Source organism: Centropristis striata, chromosome 11, assembly GCF_030273125.1.
Source record: "Centropristis striata isolate RG_2023a ecotype Rhode Island chromosome 11, C.striata_1.0, whole genome shotgun sequence".
NCBI classification, from domain to species: domain Eukaryota; kingdom Metazoa; phylum Chordata; class Actinopteri; order Perciformes; family Serranidae; genus Centropristis; species Centropristis striata.
In genome coordinates, this window is record NC_081527.1 from 11187023 (window position 1) to 11210218 (window position 23196).

The 23196-nt window shown below is 39.7% G+C and overlaps 3 protein-coding genes across 3 annotated transcripts; 1 reads left to right on the forward strand and 2 right to left on the reverse strand.

The window, feature by feature from the left end:
• Window positions 1-178: 178 nt before the first annotated feature.
• fam78ba (family with sequence similarity 78 member Ba) lies at window positions 179-4073 on the reverse strand. The gene is made up of 3 exons (XM_059344579.1): window positions 3739-4073; window positions 3273-3552; window positions 179-1992 (listed from the first exon to the last, which is right to left on the reverse strand). Exons 1-3 carry the CDS (start codon window positions 4071-4073, stop codon window positions 1750-1752), a joined length of 858 nt encoding a protein of 285 aa, XP_059200562.1. The 3' UTR covers window positions 179-1749.
• Window positions 4074-5083: 1010 nt separating this feature from the next.
• On the forward strand, window positions 5084-12474 carry cmpk (cytidylate kinase). Its single transcript, XM_059344580.1, has 6 exons — window positions 5084-5327; window positions 7010-7156; window positions 8243-8395; window positions 8486-8562; window positions 8832-8928; window positions 11720-12474. The coding sequence occupies exons 1-6, from the start codon at window positions 5193-5195 to the stop codon at window positions 11759-11761; spliced, it is 651 nt and encodes a 216-aa protein (XP_059200563.1). The 5' UTR covers window positions 5084-5192; the 3' UTR covers window positions 11762-12474.
• A 4989-nt stretch (window positions 12475-17463) lies between these two features.
• bcl6ab (BCL6A transcription repressor b) lies at window positions 17464-22851 on the reverse strand. Its single transcript, XM_059344543.1, has 9 exons — window positions 22776-22851; window positions 20535-20706; window positions 20164-20385; window positions 19230-20072; window positions 19015-19142; window positions 18624-18791; window positions 18365-18495; window positions 18140-18277; window positions 17464-17923 (listed from the first exon to the last, which is right to left on the reverse strand). The coding sequence occupies exons 1-9, from the start codon at window positions 22804-22806 to the stop codon at window positions 17780-17782; spliced, it is 1977 nt and encodes a 658-aa protein (XP_059200526.1). The 5' UTR covers window positions 22807-22851; the 3' UTR covers window positions 17464-17779.
• Window positions 22852-23196: the final 345 nt, after the last annotated feature.

Consider the following 23196-nt stretch of genomic DNA (forward strand, 5'->3'; position numbering starts at 1 on the left):
TTGCAGTGCACTCAGAATAACCAAACCAGTCTCTATAGCAACAGATGGCTGAGTGAGCTGAGTGAGCTGAGTGAGCTGCGGTGCCGCGACAAATGTAGACACACTGAATTAATATAACCTATTTAACCTCTCTGAGTATTTCACATTTACAACAGCCATTTTTATTCAACAATGACCCTGACAAATAAAAAAAGAAATTGAGGCAAATGAACAAAAATACACATTTTTCCTATTTTTTCCCCAGTGTTTCTCCCTCTGGTGGTGTTTACAGTTACAGATAGTCTTTGCATAGTTGCAGAGCAAATGGGTGTATTTGCACGGAGATGGTGTGTGTGATGAGGGGGACAGACAGGGGAGAAAATGAGCAGGCAGATTGAGGAAGGTGAGGCGTCAACCTGGAAAGAAGCACAGATGGAGGATGAGTCATGTGACTCCTGTGTGGCGTGGCAGGCAGGGACTTGGACCGAGCCCAGCGTGAGCTACTGGACGGACCACAGCCATGACATAGGAAACCTTCATCCGTGATTATCTGCAGAAGAATGCTGCAAAATGATATTCTTTAACGATGTGAGGTGAAGCTGTGATATGACCTCATACAAACCAAGTGTTAAATAATGGGACTATTTCATTCATTTTCAAAATGCAGTCTGGTTTAATTCCACACCAAGGAAACTATTAAGAGTACATTTGGATTCCCTGATTGTAGTAAGATTTATGTAACTCGGTAGTGCAACATGGCCTGATTAGTGCCACATCAAATCCACCATGGGTCTGCGTACAATTCGGCCCCATTCCAGCTACTGTACCACCCTCTTGTTTTAAATTTGTTGTATGGCACTATTCCAAGTCATTTACACCGCACTTATTGAATGCATGACTGACATGATTTATTTAATGTGGTAACAGGTCCAACTCCTCTCTCAGATAGCTTGTAACCCATCTGAATAAAATATCAGCTGCACAATGGTAGTTGAAAATAGGTGTTTGGTGTATTAGCAAAACTCCAGTGAAAACTCCAGCAGATTTGTTTTTCTTCCAGACTTTTATGCAAGGTGGGTGCTCTTAATACAATCTGATTGATGTATGAGTTAATCTTAACCTAAAAAGATTCATATAATACTTTGTCTCTTTTAAAATTCTCTGAATACATCCTTTAACTCTGGTACTGAGTGTGCTGAAGGCCTTTGTTGGCACTGACGAGGTTTAACCAGCCCGCAGGGTTTTATTTGGCTGACTGTTCAATCAAAATGTCTTCAGGTATCAAGTTATACAAAAACAAATGCTATTCTTAAACTTCCCAAGGACAGTTTTTCTTGTCTTTCTCACTCTCTCATGCAATAAGATCTACATAAGGATGCAGGATGCAGTTCTCGTGGTGTTCTAATACCTCTTGTGGTACGTCTAAAAACAGTGTTCCTTCTTTGCTAAAAAAGCAGGCAGAACTCTTTAATGTAGTCCAAAACTTGTCCGGGGCCAAAAAGCCTTGATGCAACCTCGGCACTTGACACTAGTTTGTAGGAGACTTTCATTCTGAAACTGCGCTGTGTCACATCCAAGATGTAATATCCACTCTGTCTTGTTTAAATGGTCCACTTAAATCTTTCAGGGATTAATGAGCCTCTGGCATCTTGAACGCGGGGAAACCATCAGTTCTCTCTTCTCTGATAGGCTTCATGACTCCATCCCCTTCAAACCCCTTTTTTTTTGCAAGAGGGAACAATTTTACTTTTGTCTGTTACTGTTTTGCTCTTATTTTGGCGGTATGACTACGAGTGGCGCCCCTCTCCGTGGCCTCCACATTAGCACTTGGGCATCGTTGGCGTTGGGCCTCCCCAGTGCGTTGGGAGGGATGGGCTCCTGGTAGTTGAGGATGTGCGGTTGCTCCTGGTAGGGACGACCCACCAACGAGGCCCGAGAGCCCAGAGGCATGTCAGGGTCCACGGCAATGTCCACCCGCATCCGCCATCGCACCGTCTGCAACACAATGCGCTCCTGGAGGAGGAGAGCAATGTTAATATGGTCGATACAAGTCTATTTAAAGCACATGAAGAGTGTTTTGTTAAAGCTTAAGGTGCTTGTGAAATGTTTCCTCTACAGCTGATTGACTTGTAGTTATAGTACATCCTGATAAATTATGAATCACTCTGGCTTTGTTAAATATAATTTTGTACTATACTATCACAAAAGGAAGTTTGGCTAAAATACAGACATCAAACCAGTAACCAATGTGTTTGTGGATTGCAGTTTTGAAGCCTCAAGTTTGTCATTTTTGCTGTTGTCATCTTGTGTTAATCAGAATTGACCATATTTGATGGAAGGAGCTACGTTTTCAGCTAATGATAGACCTAGCTATTTAACTAACTAACAGCTGACTCCAAAGAGTGTTCTTTAGTACAATCAAACTCTTAACAAGACACAATAAAGTACCTAAAAACTAACATCATGAACTGAAAACACACTGTGTGAAAGTTTCAAGGAGCTTTTTGCCACCTGTCAATCACACATCCTAAAGTATACTCTGCTTTATCTATTTTACTCTAATTGGGAGAATAATTTTACAAAATGAATACCATGCTGTATTGAAGAAGACTTGAAACTAGTGATTGAGATCATAAACTCGTTATAAGATAGTTGGTGACAGATCAAGTTAGAAGTTGAGTCATTTTCTTATTGACTTATTTTTGAAAGCAGTGGAGTCGCCCCCTGCTGGCCATTAGAAAGAATACAAGTTATGACACTTTACTGGCTTCCCTTTTTAAACCTGGTGGTTGCATCCATAGATATAAAACACAATATATCTATGATTCCTGCTTGTTCTTAACTAATTAGCCAACAACGAGGAAAACAGGCCTGACAACCTTCTCTATAATAGCCTAAAATGTATATAACTCTTCCACAAAGATAATACAAGAATACTGTAAGTATTTTGTCACATATTTTGAGTTACATTGACTCCTGATGAGCCATTGCAGGGGCTTTATTCAGCAGAGTTGAAGGCAATGATGAGGTACTTTGTAACTTTACACCAGAAAGGGAAAGTGCAGGGATCAGGGAGGATTACATCACAGAGAGTCTGTATGTGTAATGCAAGAGTAGTCTCTATAGATGTATAGTCAGTGTTCCTCATTTAAACCGGGAAAAACATCTCTGTGACTGAGAAAACACTGGAACAAATAACATTATTAAGATATGAGTTTGATGCATGTGGGAACAAAGTGTTTCACCTCCAATGTTATCCTGCTCTCTGCTGTTTTTTTTTTGTTTTGTCCTACCTTGGTGACAGAGTTCATGGCCACCAGCCAGGTGATGAAGCTCTGGTCCCTGGTGATGTGGGTCAGCATGGGCGTGTTGCTGTTGCTGATGGGCACGGCCCATGTCACACTGGGGTAGAAGTTGTCGTTCATGCTGACCGTCAGACGGGACGGTTTGGACGTGGGTCCGGTCAGCGTGACTGTTTCAGTGGTGTTGCCGTACCAAGGGTAGCTGACGCCATCAGAGTCACTGATGGCCTTGACCCGACCCTCTCGCAGTTCTGGTAACTCCCAGCTGGACCTGCGGCAGTGGACATAAGAGGACAAAGTGAGAGGATGAGATGCTTTTTTTGGCAGTGGCAGGTGCAGGGTTGTGATCTAGATGTTCAGAGTTTGTGAGAGAGTTGTGTACATCCAAACGGTAAACCCACAAAAACACACACATTACTGAGCTCACCCAGTGACAAAAAGTTTCCTATACACTTACATGCCAATATCACCATAGGTGTTGTAGAACTCCATTTGGGTGCAAGCCTGGATCCAGCCCACGACCCAGGTTTCATTGCGGGGCACCGGTGGCATCACAACCCCTGCTGATGCCCTGAAGTAAGGCGTCTTGTAACGGAGCACAATTGGTGAGTTCTCCTCAATGATGGTGGGACACTGGTCAATAGAGGCTGACACCTCATACACCACAATGTTCTCCCGTCTGATGCGGGGCTTGCATGCGATGCTCTGAATACAGCCCATAGTGCAGGCGACAAGCAAAATGAGCAAAACCAGAGAAGAAGGGAGCAAATGATACCTGGCCAGTATGCACATCAGTCCCCTCTGGGGTCCACCCTTGCCTGAAGAGCAGATCTAATATTTTAATTGCCCATCCTCACTGATTGGTTGGGAAAGGGGAAAAAAAGAGAGTAAAAATAATGGGGAGTATCTCAGTCACCATTGATCAAACATAAAAGCGTCCACCATGATATTTTCTGGATGGTATGGAGGTGAGAGCGCAGTGGGGCCTGGGGGGGAAGTATCACAGATCTCCGCAGCCTCCTCCCCCCGGTCTGCCTGCTGACTGCCGCACTGCCCTTGGCGCTCGTCCCCAGAAACTGCAATCCGGCCTCCCCTGGGCTGCCACTGCTTCTCCGCCGTGCGTCCGGAGGCTCCTCTATTCCCTGTCGAGTCCACACGTCCGGCTGCACGTCGGTGCCCCTTGATCCTGCTGCTCTGCTCCCGGCTCTGCGCTGTCATGTCAAGTGGCGACAGGGCAGCCAGGTGCGTCAGAGGAGGGGGGCTGGATGCCTTTTGTTTGCTTGGCTTTCCTGTATTAGCCCTACATTCGCGCGGCGCCCTCAAAAGACAAAACCGGGCTCTTCATCACCTTGACCTACATGAAAAGAAGCTTCATCAAATGTGCCAGAATGTGTCTCTCAAAGGCGAGGCAACAGGGCGATAACAGGCTATTTTAATGTTTTCCTCGCAATGTGCTTCCATTCTTGGGGATGCATGAATGGTGCATCATGAATGGAGGCAGCGAAGCAGCATAAACGTGCAGAAAACAGTGACTATACCCAGCCGCTCGAGCGCCTCTCGGTTCTCATCGAGATGTCTCCTCGAGCTGGTGAGCATCGCGGAGCGGAGAGCATCCTTTCCCAGCCGCGGGTCGCCTTGTTCGGTGTGGAGGTGCTGATGCTAGAGGAGCAGGGGAGGGGCGTCACCCGACCTCTGCATTGAAAAAAATAACAAGTGCGAGGGGGCGTGGCCACCGGCTTGCGTCACTCCTACGTGACACCCCATTGGTCGCTGGAGTCAACAGCGGAAGTGGTGTCGTTTCGCTCATCGACTTCCTACCCACCGACACTGACACGCATTCACCGGGCAGCTCGGCTTATTATTTGAGTCCCCACCCGGCCGGTCTACGTCCGCAATTGCTGGTGCTGGTTTATGATCGGTCGTTTGTTCGGTAACGTGTCTCAGAGGGTGTTTCACCGGGTCTTGCTGATGATGAAGCCGCAGGTTGTGTTCGTGCTGGGCGGGCCTGGCGCCGGCAAAGGGACCCAGTGCTCCAAAATCGTAGAGGTACGAGAGATGGCGAGAGAAAGGACAATGAAAACTACCTGCTTTTATAGTTAGGATTCAGTGTGACGTGATAAAGATTGTAGTTGGTGGATTTAGGAGTGGTTGTGCCTTTTATAGCTCCCTTTTATTGAGGTAATATCTATATTTCAGTGACATCCGGTTGTCCTCTAAAATGAACCTGTATGTTAGCCAGCTAGCTAGTTAGCAACACAGGCTTTACAGTTTATTTTGCTCATATATTTTATTTACACAGTCTGTGTCATATACAAGCCTGTGCTTAATTACAGGAACTTCAAAGAAACGTCTAAATAAATCTAGCCCTGTCACACTACACAGACATAGAACACAAATACAATTGTTTACTGTATTTTTAAATTGTTTACACAATTTGTTTTTTAGTTGTTGTTTTTTTAGTTTTTTTTAGGTCTTGGTTGTTTGTTTGTATGTTTATTTTATACTATTTATATATTTTCTTACCTGTATTCTATTTAACTTTTATTACGGGGGATCAATAAAGGGATATCTTATCTTATCTTGAATTATAATATGGCCATAAAGATTAAACCATATATACTAAATTGCTTAAACAAATCTTTATTTAAAGTACATACATCAAGAGACTTTGGTGGGAATAAGGGTAGTGTTTGACAGCTGTCATTGTTTTTGACATGAAAGGTTGAACAATGAATAAAAAATGATTCATTGCTTATATTGGAACATCTTAGTGTTTTAAAACTGTTTTCAGTGTTGTCAAAATCACAGCTGCTGTGTGAAAGTGTATTGATTTCTTAAGTTTTTAATTATTCAAAAACTCCAAAGTTTTGAGTGCTGAGGAGTACAAATACAATTCAAAGTATAATACCCCACTGTTTAATGCTCTTCTGTCAAACTCCTGAATGAATAGGCTATAACGGTGTTTGCTTATCAGCTTCACAGTTCAAGTAGAGCCAGCAGGAGATCCTCTATTGACATTTACTCTGTGTTGCAACTTTATCACTGTCATCTACGCTGTTAAAGTTGTGTAATAGTCAGAAAGTCTGAAGTGGGCTTGGTCACTCCACCATTGACTTTAAACAAACAGAAACAGCTTGTGACTCATTGAATTTGTAATGTGATCTTCCCATACAGGCGCAAGGGACTGTGAGTCAGCAGTCCAATGGTATGGGTTTATTAAAAAAGTTATTTTTAACAAGCACTCAGAAAGTTTGTAAAGCCCGAACTTTATATAAGGATGCTGCTTTGATGTTTGTCTGAGAGTCAAACTCATGAAAACTCATGGAGCGGCAGCTCTGCTGGGGGCCGATGTGGATGCTTTGATGCGTGTGTCTGACTGAGAAATCGCTGCTATAAGAGAGACTTTATAACTACTTCACGGATGTTACTGGGTGTTGGCTGCTGTGCTTCAAGTAAGGTGGTCAGGCCTGAATGGCAGCTATGTATAGAGGCTTCTTTCATTCAGTACACAAGGACTGACTTCTTCCTTGCTGTGAGTGAGAGGACTTTAACCTATCTGTAACTGCCATCTTCTCAAATGCAGATGTTTAGTGTTAATAGAAATCTACAAACCGTTTTTTAATTGACCAAGTGTCTCTTTCCCCTCTCCAGAAATTGACTTTGCTTTGAGATACCATTGTCATCACATGAGATCAACTCATCACATTAAAAAAACCTTTGTCCCTCAGAACTACAACTACACCCATTTGTCAGCTGGGGACTTGCTGAGAGCAGAGCGAGCTAGAGAGGAGTCCGAGTTTGGACAGCTTATTGCCAACTACATCAAGGAGGGAAAAATCGTCCCTGTGGAGATCACCATCAACTTACTCAGGAAGGTATGCATTACAGGCTGTAATTCAGGTTTGTGTTTGTTTAGCAAGAGACAAATCCTGATCAGTCTGTCACTGTTTTGTTTTATTCATGACATGTTGCAACATATTGCAGCTTGACAGGTAATGCAGGTATACAAGACTTGGTGAAAAAAACATAATATATATATAAAAGTGCTTTGAAATAGATTTTTCTCTCTTGGCTAATCATAATAATATCTGGACAAAGCTTCTCTTGTTTAGTGCTAAAACAACCAAGTCAGTTACTTGTTAATAAGATATTAAACAGTGATTACATTCATTCATCAACAAATTTCTGCAAAAAAAACCTCCCCTATCCTTATTAATGTGAGGATTTAGTATAATGCCTCATGTTTCATATTACTGCATTGAAATGTTTTAGGTTTTGTGCTGTTAGTCACACATAATACATTATTCGAGGATGTCGCTTTATGTTTCAGGCAATATGACATTTTACAACACAAAGATTGTAGCCCTGTCACACTACACACACATGGAACACAAATATAATTGTTTATTGTAAATTGTTTACACAATTTGTTTTTTAGTTTGGTCTTGGTTGTTTGTTTGTATATTTATTTTACACTATATATTTTTGTATCTTTATTCTATTTCATTTTTTTATTCTATTTCATTTTTATTGTGGGGGATCAATAAAGGAATATCTTATCTTAACAGTATAATAGACACACAGATAAAACCAGAAATATTTAATTACCTAAACAAATCTTTATTTAAAGTACATACATCAAGAGACTTTGACATGAAAAATTAAACAATGAATAAAAATGGTGAGAATATTAAAGAAAATATACTGAAGGTTATTCTTCTGCTAATATTGTAACATCTTAGTGTTTTTCAGTGCTGTCAAAATCACAGCTGCAGTGTGAGAATACTGATTTCTTAAGTTTGTCAGCTTAAGATTTTTTGTTTAGACCTCTACAGAAAGAACGAGTGAGATTTGTAATGCGATCATTTTTTTTGATCAGGTTCTGATTTAAAGAAATGGCTATTATTAATTAATTCAAATTGGGAGGGAAATAAGTCTGTCATGATTTTGTTTTTGAACAGGCAATGGAGGAGACCATGCAGAAAGATGAGAAAAAGTACCGTTTCCTCATAGACGGTTTCCCCCGAAACGAGGACAACCTTAAGGGTTGGAACGATGTCATGAAAGACAAAGCAGACGTCAAGTTTGTGCTTTTCTTTGACTGCAGCAATGAGGTGAGTTTTTAAATGCACACAGACAACTGAGTTGTTATCTTGAGCAACATTTTACACTGAGCACATGATCTCTGTCTTTTTTGTCCAAAGGTTTGTATCGACAGATGTCTAGAAAGAGGGAAGAGCAGCGGACGCACAGACGACAACAGAGAAAGCTTGGAGAAAAGGTACAAGCCTGCAACATAAACAAAATATGTCACTATAGACTTTAACAGCACTGGTATGTATGAAGTATGTACTGCTGCCTTGATTTCATAAACAGTTTATTTTCTGTGTGTAACAAAGTACAGCAGGCATATTTGTATTTCGGTATAGATTTGTCTGACCCATTTAGATCACTGTTGGACACCTGCATATGTGTTTTTGACCTAATTTGTGTCTCCTTTGTGTCCCCTGAGTCATCTGACCCCAATAACCAAGCATATTTTTCTTGCAGAATCCAAACCTACCTGCAGTCTACCAAACCAATCGTAGATCTGTATGAGAAAGACGGCAAGGTGCGCACTATAGACGGCTCCCGCTCCCTGAACGAGGTGAGTAAATGGCATTGCCCATAAGAAAGCATCTATGAGCGCCACCAGTCTATTTCTGAAGGGACATTTGTGGGGGTGGAGCCTGGGAGGAGGTGTGAAATGCCTGTCAGTCAGGGCAAACACACCCTCAACAAAAAATGCAACAATTTCCATTGTGTGAGAATTTATAACACTTTATTTAAACTCCTTAAGTACAGAGGTTTCCCTGATTTACAGTGACAACAAGTACATTTACAAACGGTACAGAAATACAAATTCAAAATAAATATAACAGACAAGATAAATGAATAAGTAAAAATGCTGTTTAAAATGACCAAAGCTAAAAACAGTTGCAGGAAAGCCCGCAATCAAGCTACGAAATTGAAAAAATGTTCTGGGCGTATTGATCCTCAGTGTGAGTTGAAGATCATTCCAGGTCGAGGGGGCATTTAAACAAAAGGCTGACTTCCAAGGTTCAGTCTACACATGGAGAAATGTGAGAGTAAACCAGTTATTTGATCATCTCACATGGTGTCCATGGTTCCAATCAAGAAGTCTTGTTAAGAATGGAGGTACTTTTCCAGTAATGGCCTTAAAGATAAAGAGGGCACCAATGATTCTTTCACCTCTTTGACAGAGAAGGCCTGCCCACTTTATCATATAAGATACAGTGATGAGTATTGTAGGCATCACCAGTAATACATCTAAGAGCAGAATGTTTTTTTTAATCCAACTTGTAATGGCAATTAAAAGAATTGCAGCTGAGCCAGTTCCACACTGGCTTGAACACTGGGAAGGACTTTTAGCAAGGCTAACGAAATAATAATAATAATTTAAGAAAAGGATGGTTTGTCAGATAGCAGCAGTCCCAGATTAGTAGTCAAACTGTTGTAAAGTATTTTGACCTATTTGTCAGCAATGTCTGTCAAAGTCTTTTGAGAACAAATTGGAAACAGGACAGATGCTAAATTGAGGCTGAGGGGGAATCACAGAGTAGAATGAAATCCTCCAGTCAGACAGTAGAAAAATACCCCAGCCGGATGAAGAAGCTAAAGTTTAAATGCCTTATTATGTAGTTCATTTGTTGGCCACAAGATGCTCTCCTCTCTTAACTTTGGACTCCGAGAAGTTGCATGACCTCGGAAGGGCGCAGGCAGCAGTCATAACAGTTTGGTTCTGCGTATCAATGTTATTTAGTGGTTTAAAAATGTCATCAGTTACAATATTTTACTTGCCATTAACTGCTGAGACCTGGGGATGGAGTGACTCAGTCCCTTAGGAGAAATGGCAACATGACAAAGTTCCTTTTCACTCAGAAATCCTTGTTGTTTTTGACTGGGATGCTTAAATTCTGCAGTATTGTCCGTGTGCAGAGTTTGACACTGAAAGCTGTTTTCACAAGTTTTTTTTTAACTTGTAATCAGAGTTCTAAATATGGCAGCACTCCAGGTAGAGCTGGGCAATTAATTAAGAGTTAATCAAACCGATGTAATCTTGCCCATGACCATTATTTCGATCATTTTCTGGGCATTACTCAGCCCCGTCCAATCTGCGACATGGAAGCACAAACGCCGAGCCGACTGAGCACTCGAAGGCTTGTCCCCAAGAAAAATTCTATGTCCATAGTTTGGTCTAAGGATGGGAATAATTAATCAATGATTGATTAATGGTCGTTAGGAATTTAGTCGCTCATTTGGAATTTTTTATTCGATCTATGTATTTTTTTATTTAAATTTTATCTCTGGCTGTGTATCAGTATCACTGAACTGAAACACGGCTGAGCATTCAGTTCTGCGGTCGTACGTGAATAAGCCAATGAGCTGAGAATTAAGTTGGATAAAGCTACAGTTTGCAAACTGAAAGTTGTAATAACAATTATAAAACACAGAAATACAAAAGTATTAAACTAGCTTACTGTATCAAACCTTGCTAGCATGAATTACTAGGTTTAATTTTCTCCAAAACCTATTTAAACACAAAGTACATTTAAATATGCAAGATTACTGTGAAAACTAACCTCATGCCTCTTCGAGGGCTAAAACATAAAACATTATTTACAGTATCACCTCACTTGATTTAGTATTGTGAACGACTGGAAGTCCCTTTTCGTCCTTTCAAAATAAAAACGTCCGTTATCATAACAGGCCTTTGCATAGTACTGTGTATATCTTTTTTTTTTGCACATGTATGCATGATTCTGGAGTATGTGTAAAACATAGCAATTAATCGATTAATTGATCCTTAAAGTTATAGATAATTGAGTTGGCAGGTTCCTTCCAAACGCCCATCCCTAATTTGGACACATTTTGGCTTTCGGGAAGACGACACAGAACATTTGACGTTTTCATTTCAAGTGCTGCTTTGATTCAAGTTCAATATCTACAATGAATAAGCACAAAATAGTTCATCTGTGTGTGTTTGTGTTTACTTTAATGTCTTTAAAATCACAAAGGTGTGAACTCTAATGGTTGAGCCATGAGTGAGCATATTTGCAGGGCAAAAAAACAAAATCAAAATAATTGTTTGAGGTAAAATGTTCATCTAATCTTGATATTGATTTGAGGTGATATCGCCCAGCCCTAACTTCAGGGGTCTGTTCCATAAAGTGAGTCTTACCAAATAACCCAGGCTTATTTCGGTTAGTCTGACTCATTTTCAGTTTAAAAAAGTGAACATACTGCCCAGCACAAGCTGCCATAGTACCTGAATTTGCTTTATAGAACATGAATTGTTTAGTTAAAAAAACTAATTATGGAAGTTTTGTGCTGTCTTGGTTGGAGTTTGTGTGCACTCACTAATTTTTCTCTTCCAGGTGTTTGATGATGTGAAAGCCGTCCTTGATAAAGAGGGTTGAGTTTCCTGCAGCTGCCAACAACATCAATTTACCTTTTTTTAGTTTTCTTTTTATCAACTGCAATTACACTATAATAAGTTTATATGTCCATTCATATGACTTTTTATTTTTGGTTACATGTTTTTGTTTTCCATCTCTTTTGTAAAAATGTTGCACTTGTTTGTGAGTATGTGTACAATATGTATTGGTATGACTGAGAAGTAGAGTACTTGTGATCAACTAGTTGACGCTCCTCTGCACTGTCTTTCATCATATGTTTGAGGCCTTTGCAAAGGAACAAAACCTTACAAATTGTTAGCTTAGATAGACACTTTTCTGTCACTTACATTAGTGGATGTCAACAAAAAACGGTAAATATCACTGATGTCTTCAGAGTATCATGTCACTGGAAGCAGCCATAATGCTTCAGACCAAATAGTTTGACCTAATGACGATGGATTGATATAACTGACAAAACAAATAAAATGCATAAAACATCCGTCTCATGTTTAGAGGACAGTGCTATATGGGCATTTGCTTCTGTAGAGTTATTCGGTGTATGTTTGTCTGATAGATGGCCCATTCTTCAATGAATATTTAACTGTACCAGCTTCATCACAGTTATGGCACTTGAACTGATCATAGAGGAAACATGAAGATAAAAATGAACATTTTGTTAAATCTGTACTGTATCTGCTTGAAGGAGGGGTAATAAAAATGAGAGATAAAAACAATTTTCCCTGTCTTGTTTAATTTAAAACATTTAGTCAACACTTTAGATGGGTTTTATAATTTTGCAGTATTTGATATCTTGTTTTATCTATGTTTGATTTGTTGCATAGCCTATGAAATAGTTGTTATTAGCCTAAGTGAAGTATTGTGCTGATGTAATTGTGTGTGGGTGAGTATATGTTGCTCCTTTACAAAAGTGAAATGCACATATTTAATGATATACATTGGTACATACAATGGTACAAATAAATGGCACAGAGCTAAAGATGACCTTGTATCAAGTTTTTATAGGCAAATTATAGCGTGTCAACCATTTAGGGATCGGGGGCCTCAAAGTTCTGTAGCCCTCCAGTGATGTTAATGCACCCTGTATGCAACTGTATAACTATTGTGCTGTAGTACATTACTTAACCCTATAAAGCCTGAACCATTATATAATTGCCAGAAAGTTCTATTTTTTTAAACTGAGTGTTTATTAACCTGCTGACAAATTTTAAAAACCAATTGCATATATGAATTCTAAGTTCTTCTAAGTTTTTCTTGAACTAACAAAAACATATAAAACCTAACATTTTAAAGCTATTAAGACTTTGACTTTCCTTTTAACATTTTCCTCAAACTTGCTAAATATTTTTTTGCGTATAAAACAACATCATACATCTGGAACCTGCACATAATTTTTGCTACATCTGGTATTTTTGTGTAATTTGTTTTTCAGTTTGTTTATCTTTAAGTGCAACACATGTATACATCACGTTTTTCGGGGGGGATCACACTGATGACGTAGAGGTCTCAAAAACTTGTGTATCAAATATGATACACTTGGCTTTATAGGGTAAAAAAAAAGTTTTGATAAAGTTATCAACTGCTAAAGGATACAAATTCACAAGCCACCATACACGTCCAACAGGGGGCGCTAGACGTCACTGTTTAAGTCCTTATGAATCTTTGAGAAGAGACTGAAGACCCAACTCTTTACTGAACACCTCCACACTTGATCTACAAGGACGACAATGATAAATACATAAAATAAAACTTGCACTGACCGCCTGCGCGACCTAAAAGCACTAATAATAATAATAATAATAATAATAAAACATAAAAATAAATAATAATAATAATAATACATTTTATTTGTGATGCATTTTACATTAGAGGAAATCTCAAAGTGCTACAGGTTAAATGCATAGCAGTCTAATTATAAAAAGGATTTTTTTTTTTTAAAAAGGAAAAAACAGCTAAAACCAGAAGAAAAAGTATACATACGTACGTACGTACATACATACATATCTAAAACCATCTAGACGGGAGGAACCAAATGTTTTGCTGAAAAGGAAAGTTTTTAGTCCTTTTTTTAAAAGTGTCTATGGACTCAAACTAAACCCACTTACTCTTGTTATGTTTCTTGACTTCATCTTTGCTTGTGTTGTGTTAACTCTCAATTATGATCACTTGTCGGGAGAATAAACACCATTAAAGTGGTAGTTCTCCCACGCTTTTTATATATTTTCCAATCAATACCATCCTGTATTCCACAAGCATACTTCAAGAAATTGGACACAGTAGTGATCCCTTTTCTTTGGCAGAATAAAGTTGCGTGTATAAACAAAAAACACCTCTGTAAATTAAAACAAGAGGGAGGCTTTGGTTTACCAGACTTCAAATGTTTCTATTGGGCAGCACATCTAAATATTCTGGCTTTCTGGAGGAGCTCGGAACTCACAGAGGATACAACCAATCCACCTCCTGCCTGGCTTTCTTTAGAGCAGGCAGAATGTGAAGGGACCTCGCTTCTAGTCCTATTGAACAGCCCCATCAAAATTAACCAATCTCTGTACAAAGGTAACTTTATGATACACAACTCAATAAAAATTTGGAATCAAATTAAATCACACTTGAAGGCCCCAAATATGTACAAGGATACGCCAATCTGTAACAATCATGCTTTCAAGCCTTCTGCTGGAGATCCAGTGTTTGCTCGTTGGAGGAAGAAGGGAGTGGGATCCCTGAGAGATCTGTACCAGGGGGGGCACCTGATGTCATTTGAACAACTGAAAGCTAAGCATAACCTACCAGTCTCACATTTTTTCCGCTATCTGCAGATCAGAAATTTTATTAAGAACCATGTGTCAACTCTGTCAGAAATTCCACAACACCCTGCACTTGAGAGAATAGTTAAAATTATGCCAGGTAAAAAAGGAGTAGTATCAAGTTTATACCAGACACTCTTCAGTCAGATAGAAACGAATACAGACAAACAAAGGTCTGAGTGGGAGTCTGAGCTGGGAGTCCCCCCTTCTACAGAATACTGGGACACATGTCTTTTGAACATTCATCGTTGCTCAATAAATGCTAGGCATAAACTAATTCAGTTCAAAATTATACACAGATTACATTACATAAAGCTAAAGATCAACAAAATGTATCCTAATATATCAGCATTGTGTAACAAATGCAAGAACCAGGTTGGAACACTCACTCATCAACTCTGGACGTGTCCCAGTCTTCACTCATTCTGGTCTTCAATATTTGATTTTTACTCAAATGCTTTTAAAAGGAGGTGTGAACCCTGCCCCTTGGTGGCCATTTTGGGGTCAGCGGGTGATTCGACTGAGTACTCTAACAGTACAAAGTCTGTACAACAGTCTCTCTGTTTTGGTGTCATTTTGGCTAAAAGACTTATCCTAAGACACTGGAAGTCAGATAATGTTCCTTCAATTGAAATGTGGATGAGGGAGCTCAGTGAGACCTTATGTATGGAGAAACTCCGATATAAAAACGCAGGCAGGTGGGCAATTTTTGATAAGGTATGGAAGCCTGTATTAAAATTTCTGAAGGACCTGAGAGAGGTTCATGTTAAAATTTGAATGATTCCAATTAAGTGATCATACTGACTGGAAGCAGATCCTTCCCTCTGCCATAATGTATGGATCTCATCTGATGGCATACGCAAAGCTCCATTTATGTCTTAGTTGCTGCTGTTCTCCTATAAATCTCCAATTCAGGTCAGCACTTTTCTTTTTCTTGTTGCTGTTGTTTGGACACTGTACCCAAATTGTGTGGTAATCCGCCATTTTGTCATATCCAATCTATTTATGTTTTAAGATGCTGCCGTGTTGTTGTTAGTTTTGTTTTTTGTTGGTTTGTTTGTTGTTGGTTTTGATTTGTTTTAACTTTTATTGTTTTTTTTTCTTGTATACCAAAAAAGCATATAAAACTATGATTGCTTTGTGTGAAACATGTATTCTAGCCAATGTGAACTTGGCAATAAAAAGGATATTCAAAAAAAAAATCGCTTTGGATAAAAGCGCCTGATAAATGACATTGTAGAATTGTGTAGAATTGTTTAATCTGACTGCGTTTACCAGAATGAAAAAATGACTCATTCATCAAGTAAATGCTATAATTAATAATCTGACTGTGTAAATATTTAAGTGTGAAACAGATGAGGGATTGAATACAAATGAATATGTCTCAAATGGGGGGAAAATATTGCAGTTTTCCTGAAATAATTAGATAATTATCTTGTTATTTAACAAAACAAGAATTTCTCAGAATTCTGAGATAATTATGTAATCGATTCAGAAATGAGGTAAATTAGAGTGTTTATTTTTTGCCAATTAACTATATGCTGGATTTTTATAGATGATGATAAAATTACACATTCATCAATAAACAAGTAAATTGATGCTGATATAAACATTTGTATTATAAATACAGTGTTAAAATATATAAGGAATTGATTTTACAAATAATAGGTAATGGGAAAATAAATAAATAATTTCTAAACATTTTTTTCTTGTATTTCTAAATTTCAAAACTATTTTTTTAGTATCTATATGTATGTCAAATTTATTTCAGCATTCATATAGTTACAATGTCATTTAAAAATCTAATTCATATTCTTACGTGTTGATTTATGCATTTAATTATGTAATTAATGATGAATAGGTCATCTTTTGGCACCCTTAGTTTACCACTTTTCCCTACACACAAGACTATTAGACAGGCTAACTAAAAGCACCAATGATAATAAATGATGTTTCATAGGAGTGCACACCAGCGAGAGTATTTAAAGGCTTAACTTGAAGATAATGAAAACAATTACTGCAACAAGTACTACATAATACCTTTTTATTTTCATGTCATATATATATATATATTTCATATATATATAATCTGCAGTTACAAAGACATTTGCTCACATATTACTAATATTCCTGAGCGTTTTTAGCTTGAGGCCTGGTGTATCTGCATTTTAAGAGCTACACTCAACAGATAATCAGCTTTAAAAACAATAGTACCAGACATGCATACACATGACAACAGGGCAAAGTACCAGAGGTGAAATGCATCATAACAGCAGTTAATAACTACCGGGGCTTTCTTATAGTCATAACGCATTAAGAGTTAATCTGCGAAGGTAGCAAGTAGAGAAGTGTGAATGTAAGGCACTATTAACACACTGGTTTGTGTGAGTGCACTATAATACATATGGTTAGATAAAATACGAGCAAACTTTAATGAACCAGCTGGGGAGCGTGGATCATTGCAGCACCATAATGTAAAAGAAAACAGCAAAGAAAAATTAGAATATAAATAGGAAAATAGCAAGTGCTGGGCACGGGGTCTAACATGTCAAGAACATTCTAAGTAGAAATATTTGAATGAAAAGTATGAAAATATATGAATTACAGCATTATGAGTATGTGCAAAATACCAACAGGCTAGAAATGATTGAAAAAAAAAAGAAAATATCTACATAGCAATAAATGACAATCTGTACATATTACAATACGTACCACAAACTATGAAATGGCAAAACAACAAGCCCTTGTGTTATGACAAACTTAACGTAAATATATTCGTACTCTGCCAGCAGATGGCAATCTGAAAATATATATTATCTTATTTACAAAAAAATAACTGCATAAATTGTGACCACATTGCTGGGGCAACTCATATCAATATCTAAAACAAAACTGTAACAGTGATTCTCAATCCGAATGAGGAAGAGGACTGTCCTTCAATGCTGACATTCTGTTAAGTGAGTAGCGAAATAGAGAAATGCCTGCTCAAATTCACATTCAACATGTACATTCTGTTGTTAGACATTCACAACAAAAGCATAAACTTCTACAATCTTTGAAATACCAAAGAGCTTACATAATGTGCATCATTTACAAATGCATAAAGGGCAAACATATATAATATTTATGTTTCTGTTTGTAAAATACAAAAAAAAAATCTTTTGACAACATGGCGGCCAATGCAAAAGTAACACAACACAGCGGGGCTGTAGCGGGCTCAGCAGGCGTTCACCAGGCCTGTGATGATGTTGCTGGGAGTCCTGCGGTACTGAGCCTTGGTGTTAGTGACGGCACCGTGCTTCTGACGGAGATGAAGCCTCAGCTGACTCTTATGTCTGAAGTGAAGATCGCATTTTTCACACTGAGGAAAAAAGAGAAAAATTATTTAGAATCACATTTTTTAAAAAGGACAGTTTCATTCCCCGACCCCAACAGCTAGAGTTCATAGCTCTGCAGGATTACCACTCAGGACTTATAACTATTGATAGGCACCCGGGTCACTTGGGAGAAGGGATTACTCTCCTTTTAGCTGGCAGACACAGTGGATAAGACGGGAGGGACTGACTAGGAGGCTTACATGATAAGGCTTCTCTCCAGTATGAATGCGCATGTGGCTCTTGAGCGTCTGAAGGTGGCGGAAGTGAGTTCCACAGATCTCACAAGGGTACGGCTTCTCTCCCGTGTGAATTAATACGTGGGCACGAAGATGGGCCACCTGGAGGAAGATTACAACATGAGATTAGATAAAATACAATTAAGGGCAGTGGTTGACTTTGGCACAGCTTTGAGTTTTTTTCCTCACCTGGACAAATCTGGAGCCGCATGTCTCACACTTGTATGGCTTCTCTCCGGAGTGGATGCGGGTATGGGTCTTGAGGTTGGCTGGCCGGTTGAACTGAGCGCCGCAGATGTTGCAGTGGTAGGGCTTCGCACCTGGAAGTTAAAAGGGACATAACATGCTCATTTTCAGGTTCGTACTTGTATTCTGGGTCTCTGTAAGAACATGTTTCAATGGTCAAAAACGTGTCCGTTCGGTCAACTTGAGGAATTATTCATCTTACCGGTGTGAACAGTCTTGTGGCTGGCCAGGTTGCCCTTGTAGCGGAAGGCAGCCTGGCAGAAGTCACACTTGTATGGCTTGTCGCTGTGCACCTGGGCCATGTGCTCTTTCAGGGAATCTTCCTCTGAGAACTTGGAGTCACACCCGTTGCAGAAGTAGATGTTGCCGTCTGTATGGAGAAGCAAGAGAATCAATGTGAATTTAAGTCAAATAATTCTGTCAAATCCTTATTATAACTTAAATGTGTAGGATTTAGTCGCATCTAGTGGTGAGGTTGCAGATTGCAACCAAATGAATACTTGAAAAGTCCTCTCTACAGCCAGTGTTTGGTTTGTCTGTTCTGGGGCCTTTACATTTAGTTTTATAGCATGGCACTTGTGGAGTCTACTTACCACAGCTGGAGGAGGAATACTCTGAGTGTAGTTTGGTCGTGTCATCTCGGCTGTACGAGTCAGGAGAAAGGTGACCCATTTCCATGCACTGTGGGCTGTCGCAGCCACAGGACGAGCATCTGCGGTAACTGCACACAAAAATGTGACCACAGAATTAAAATAAATGTTATTTAGTTTCAAACATTTGCTATGAAGTTCCTCACAATGAGTCTTACCTGATGCTGCTACAGGTGCTGCTGCCGCAGCTGTCGACACTCTGAGACATGAGGATTTCTTCTCTGTGCTCGCTGGCTGCTTCTTCTGCCTGGGCCTCGTTGTGTCCGCTGCTCAGTGTCGGGGACATGGCTGCAGCGTCGCCGCCATCTCCCTGAACTTCCTTTTCATTCTCATCAGGAGTTTGGTTCATGACAATCAACTTGTACTTCTTCCAGTTGCGTGCCTTGGCGTCTTTGGGGGACTCTGGCGGCTGCGTGAGGCTCAGCGTGGCGTTTCTGCTGCTGTTAGACTCCGTGGGCGAGTTGGGCTGGCAGTCAGATCGGAGGGGGCTTTGAGGGCTGCAAATCACTCCTTTACTAAAACCTGGAGACAATCTCAGGCAGCTGGTTTGTGGATGCTGAATGCTGTCTTCCTCCATGGGAGAGACAGATGTTTGAAGGCTCCCACGTGCTGCTGCAGATCGGATGATATTGGTGGGGAAGTTGGGGTGGGATGGCACAGGGTGAGAGATGATTGTGGTGGACTCATTGTGAGCCATGTTGTCGCTGGGTACCTGCGAGCATTGTTTCTGGGACAAAGCCCCGCCTCTGGGGAGGTCGTTGACCTTAAGGGAACTTTCGGTCTTCCCAGCAGGGACGTGGAGGTCGCCATAGACGTGATAGGAGCCAGAGGTGTTGATCCCCCTGAAGACATTGGGGAGGTAGCCCCTGCACTCCAAGAGAGCAGATGAAGTTGATGTGTAGTTGTTTGTAAAGTCTGGCTCTTTCTCATCAACAGGCCTCAAAGCAGGGATCTCCTCAGCCAGATGTGATGAGTTGAGCTGTACCTCTTCAATCTGATTCCTGCAGACAAAGATTCAATGACAAGTTATTACCCTGACTCACACTCATTCCATTTCTACCAAAAAGACTGTCTTGTCATATTTTCCTTTACCTGGTCTTCATGAACCTGTGGCAGGTGTCGGCCACATGTTCCATCTGGAGGTAGAGGGCTGTATTCATGGTGGCCAGGACCAGACTGTCTTTTAGGTCCAGACAGGATGTGTACATGAAGTCCAGCAGGACGGAGAAACCCTTGGGGTCCACTTTGGGGTCCAAGCTGATGGCACTAAGGTTTGCGTTCTTGGGGTTCATGAACACAGAATAAAAGAAGCCACTGTAAGAGAAAAAGAGAGGAGTGTTAAACATGAGCACAAATAAGAAAAAATATTAATTTTGAATGAGGTACGAAATAAGAGAGTTTGGATGTGTGGAGGCAGTGATTCACAAAAAACAGAACAAAACAGGTGTTATAAAGGTGCATACCTGCAGGCCACCAATATGGCCTTGTGAGCATGAAAGTTCTGTCCGTCCACCTGTATGGTGACATCCGTCAGGATGTTCCTGCTGCGGAGACGGTTGAAGTTGAGCAGGACGTCGCCTGCATGGCGTGTGAACTGAATGCAGCCATTTGCAGTCGTGGCCATGCTGTCACAATCTGAGCAAGGGCAAAAATAACAAATAGATTGGTTAGGTTACCAGGTTTGAGATACACCACAATAAATTCACAATGGATAGTATTAACATTTAATCATCACTAAAACCATGTTAGATTACTGTCCAACACACAACGTGTAAAAAGAATAAAAGAAAGAGGTCGCAGTTTTCTTATCTGCACTGTGCACAAAGTGCAGTTGCCTCTCATGGCCACATGGTGCCACCTTATTGTCAATGTACACTTGATATGGTCTATATGCATTTTAAAATGTTTGTTTAAATTAGGTACTGGCTGTTATTTCAATATTTATGCAAAAAAAGTAACATATAAAGCTTTTTTTTTTTAAATCAAATATTTTCAAATATAATTTAAAGGTGATCTGCTTCTAAATAAAGCCACACATGGGAGAGGTGCACATACTGTATAGGATGGATGGAGAAAAAAAACCCAATGTGGGCATATTGGCACTAATATGAGCAAAAACAACCAGAAAATAAAATAACACTTGTTTTGTTTTTTTAACATTGCTACATTCTGGTCCAGTGAGGAAATCATCTAAAGGCCCAAGAAGTTAAGCCAATTAGTTATTTGTTTGTAATAAAGTATTTGTAAACACTAAATTATGCATAAACCAACATTTATATAACACAATAAGCACTCTCAATATTTAATCACCTCTGGCTTGAACTTCTCTAATACAAATCACCTAGCTTCAAGGGTTATAATCAAAACCATCACAACAAGCTCTGAACCTAACAAGTGTCTTGACAGTGTTTTGTCAAAGAGCGGCGCCATTGCTAAGACAAAAGTAAAAGGGAGTTTCACTGAATCTTGTGCGCCATGCTTTACTTGTTATTGGCCCATAACGACGGTGTTATTACATAGGGAATGTTTTTAACGTCTTATTATTGGAAAAAAAAAAAAAAAGTGATATTTGTCAGTGGGTCAACATCTTTATAATTTAGAAAAACGATTATCATAATTTTGAGACGACAACAAAACTTAGCCACAGAAGATAAAAGTGCAACCTATGTATTTAATTCCAATATAATCCTACATCGCTGACTTTTAAGGGCAAAATAAGGTGAACATATTGTTTCTCATGTCTGTACTCTCTCTCTCTCTGCAGGTTCAGTGTGTACAGAGCAGGCTGAGTGCTGGCAGCTTGCAGCCTGGAGGTTGTAAACGTGTTTGACGTTGAGCACATTCCGTCCTGGCTGCTCAGATTAGGTTGCCAGTACACAGAGAGGTTTCCTGTTCCCCGATATAAGTAGAACTCATCTCATTTAACCCATTAACACTTGCTCTCCTGCTGCTAAACTAATCTCTCGAGTTATCTCTAAACCTCAAATATTGATCTAGTCTGAACCAAGACTTCACGATTTAGAGTTAGTAGGACGTGATTTCAAGGAGTGGTTAGTTAGTTGTTGCTGCGTAACTTGGGCTGTAAGCCGAGCAGGCCAGCACAAGTCCGTTCAAGTTTAGAAACAGTGTTAAGTTGTCGTGTCTGGAGACTGCCGTGTTGTTTAATTATGTGTTTAAATAGGTTTAGCTAGATTGACACGAATAGAGCAAATCATCGGCTTTGCGCTGAAGACATTTAGTGAAGTGAAAAGATTGTTTCTCGACAAAAATGCGCAGAGAAAAATAGAAGTGACAGAGCCAGACAGACATGTCCTGTTGCGCCACTTTAGTAACGTCAGCGTCTAACTTGACACATGCTATCTCAAATATAACTATTAAAGGTTTTACATGGCTAAAAGCTTCTTTGTACACGCTTCAGAACCGTTGCTTGTTTTCAGCCTAACGGCAGCCATTAGAGTACAAGTGATAAAATTAAATCCGCACACTGCTTAAAGTGGCACTTCCGTCTAAAACACAGGCAAAGACAGTTCAGCTGTCAGTCAACGTTCATAGTTCAAATCTGTTAGTTCACTTCTAGCTTTAAGTCATCACAAAATGTTCAAAATATTGAAAAGTTTCCAGCCCCGGAGCAGCCACATGAGCATCTGCTCCTTCACTACACTACTGACCTAATGCTGAGAAAATAGGAAGGAAAAAAAAGTCACCTTGTAAAAGTTTCCTCGAAACTCTGTGCATCACCAGTTCTCAGAATCCAGTTCTAAGAAGCACAGCAGCTCAATTCTCGGAATTTCAACAGAAGACCGTACCATTATCTGCAGGGCGGGGGAGCTGCTCACCACTATCTCCTTCTTTTCAACCCTCTGCCGTCAATATTTTGTGGTAAAACATATGACTGCTCATTTAGAACTATTATTTAAGCACATGTATTGGGTTGATATAAAATATGTGAGCTATAATAGAAGTTAAATCATTTCTCTCAAAGTTGGTTAATCTCCCTGTGTAGTGGATGCGTCCAAGTGCAAGGTCAGCTGACCGAGTTATAAATACCGTGGGGAATACGAGGGCATGTTTTCGCTGTAAACCTACTCGGGGTAAGCTAAGAGTTGATACAAGTCAGTCATCTTC

Bases quoted from the DNA above. Each gene is read 5' to 3' on its own strand.
- fam78ba (XM_059344579.1), bottom strand. From the start codon at position 4,073: ATGTGCATACTGGCCAGGTATCATTTGCTCCCTTCTTCTCTGGTTTTG. The intron at 3,553-3,738 runs GTAAGTGTATAG...CCACTGCCGCAG, and splicing joins ACCTATGGTGATATTGGCAT to GTCCAGCTGGGAGTTACCAG. The intron at 1,993-3,272 runs GTAGGACAAAAC...CTCCTCCTCCAG, and splicing joins CCATGAACTCTGTCACCAAG to GAGCGCATTGTGTTGCAGAC.
- cmpk (XM_059344580.1), top strand. From the start codon at position 5,193: ATGATCGGTCGTTTGTTCGGTAACGTGTCTCAGAGGGTGTTTCACCGG. The intron at 5,328-7,009 runs GTACGAGAGATG...TTTGTCCCTCAG, and splicing joins AGTGCTCCAAAATCGTAGAG to AACTACAACTACACCCATTT. The intron at 7,157-8,242 runs GTATGCATTACA...GTTTTTGAACAG, and splicing joins CCATCAACTTACTCAGGAAG to GCAATGGAGGAGACCATGCA.
- bcl6ab (XM_059344543.1), bottom strand. From the start codon at position 22,806: ATGCACAGAGTTTCGAGGAAACTTTTACAAG. The intron at 20,386-20,534 runs GTATGCACCTTT...TTTCTCTTACAG, and splicing joins GCCATATTGGTGGCCTGCAG to TGGCTTCTTTTATTCTGTGT. The intron at 19,143-19,229 runs GTAAGACTCATT...TTTTGTGTGCAG, and splicing joins AGCACCTGTAGCAGCATCAG to TTACCGCAGATGCTCGTCCT.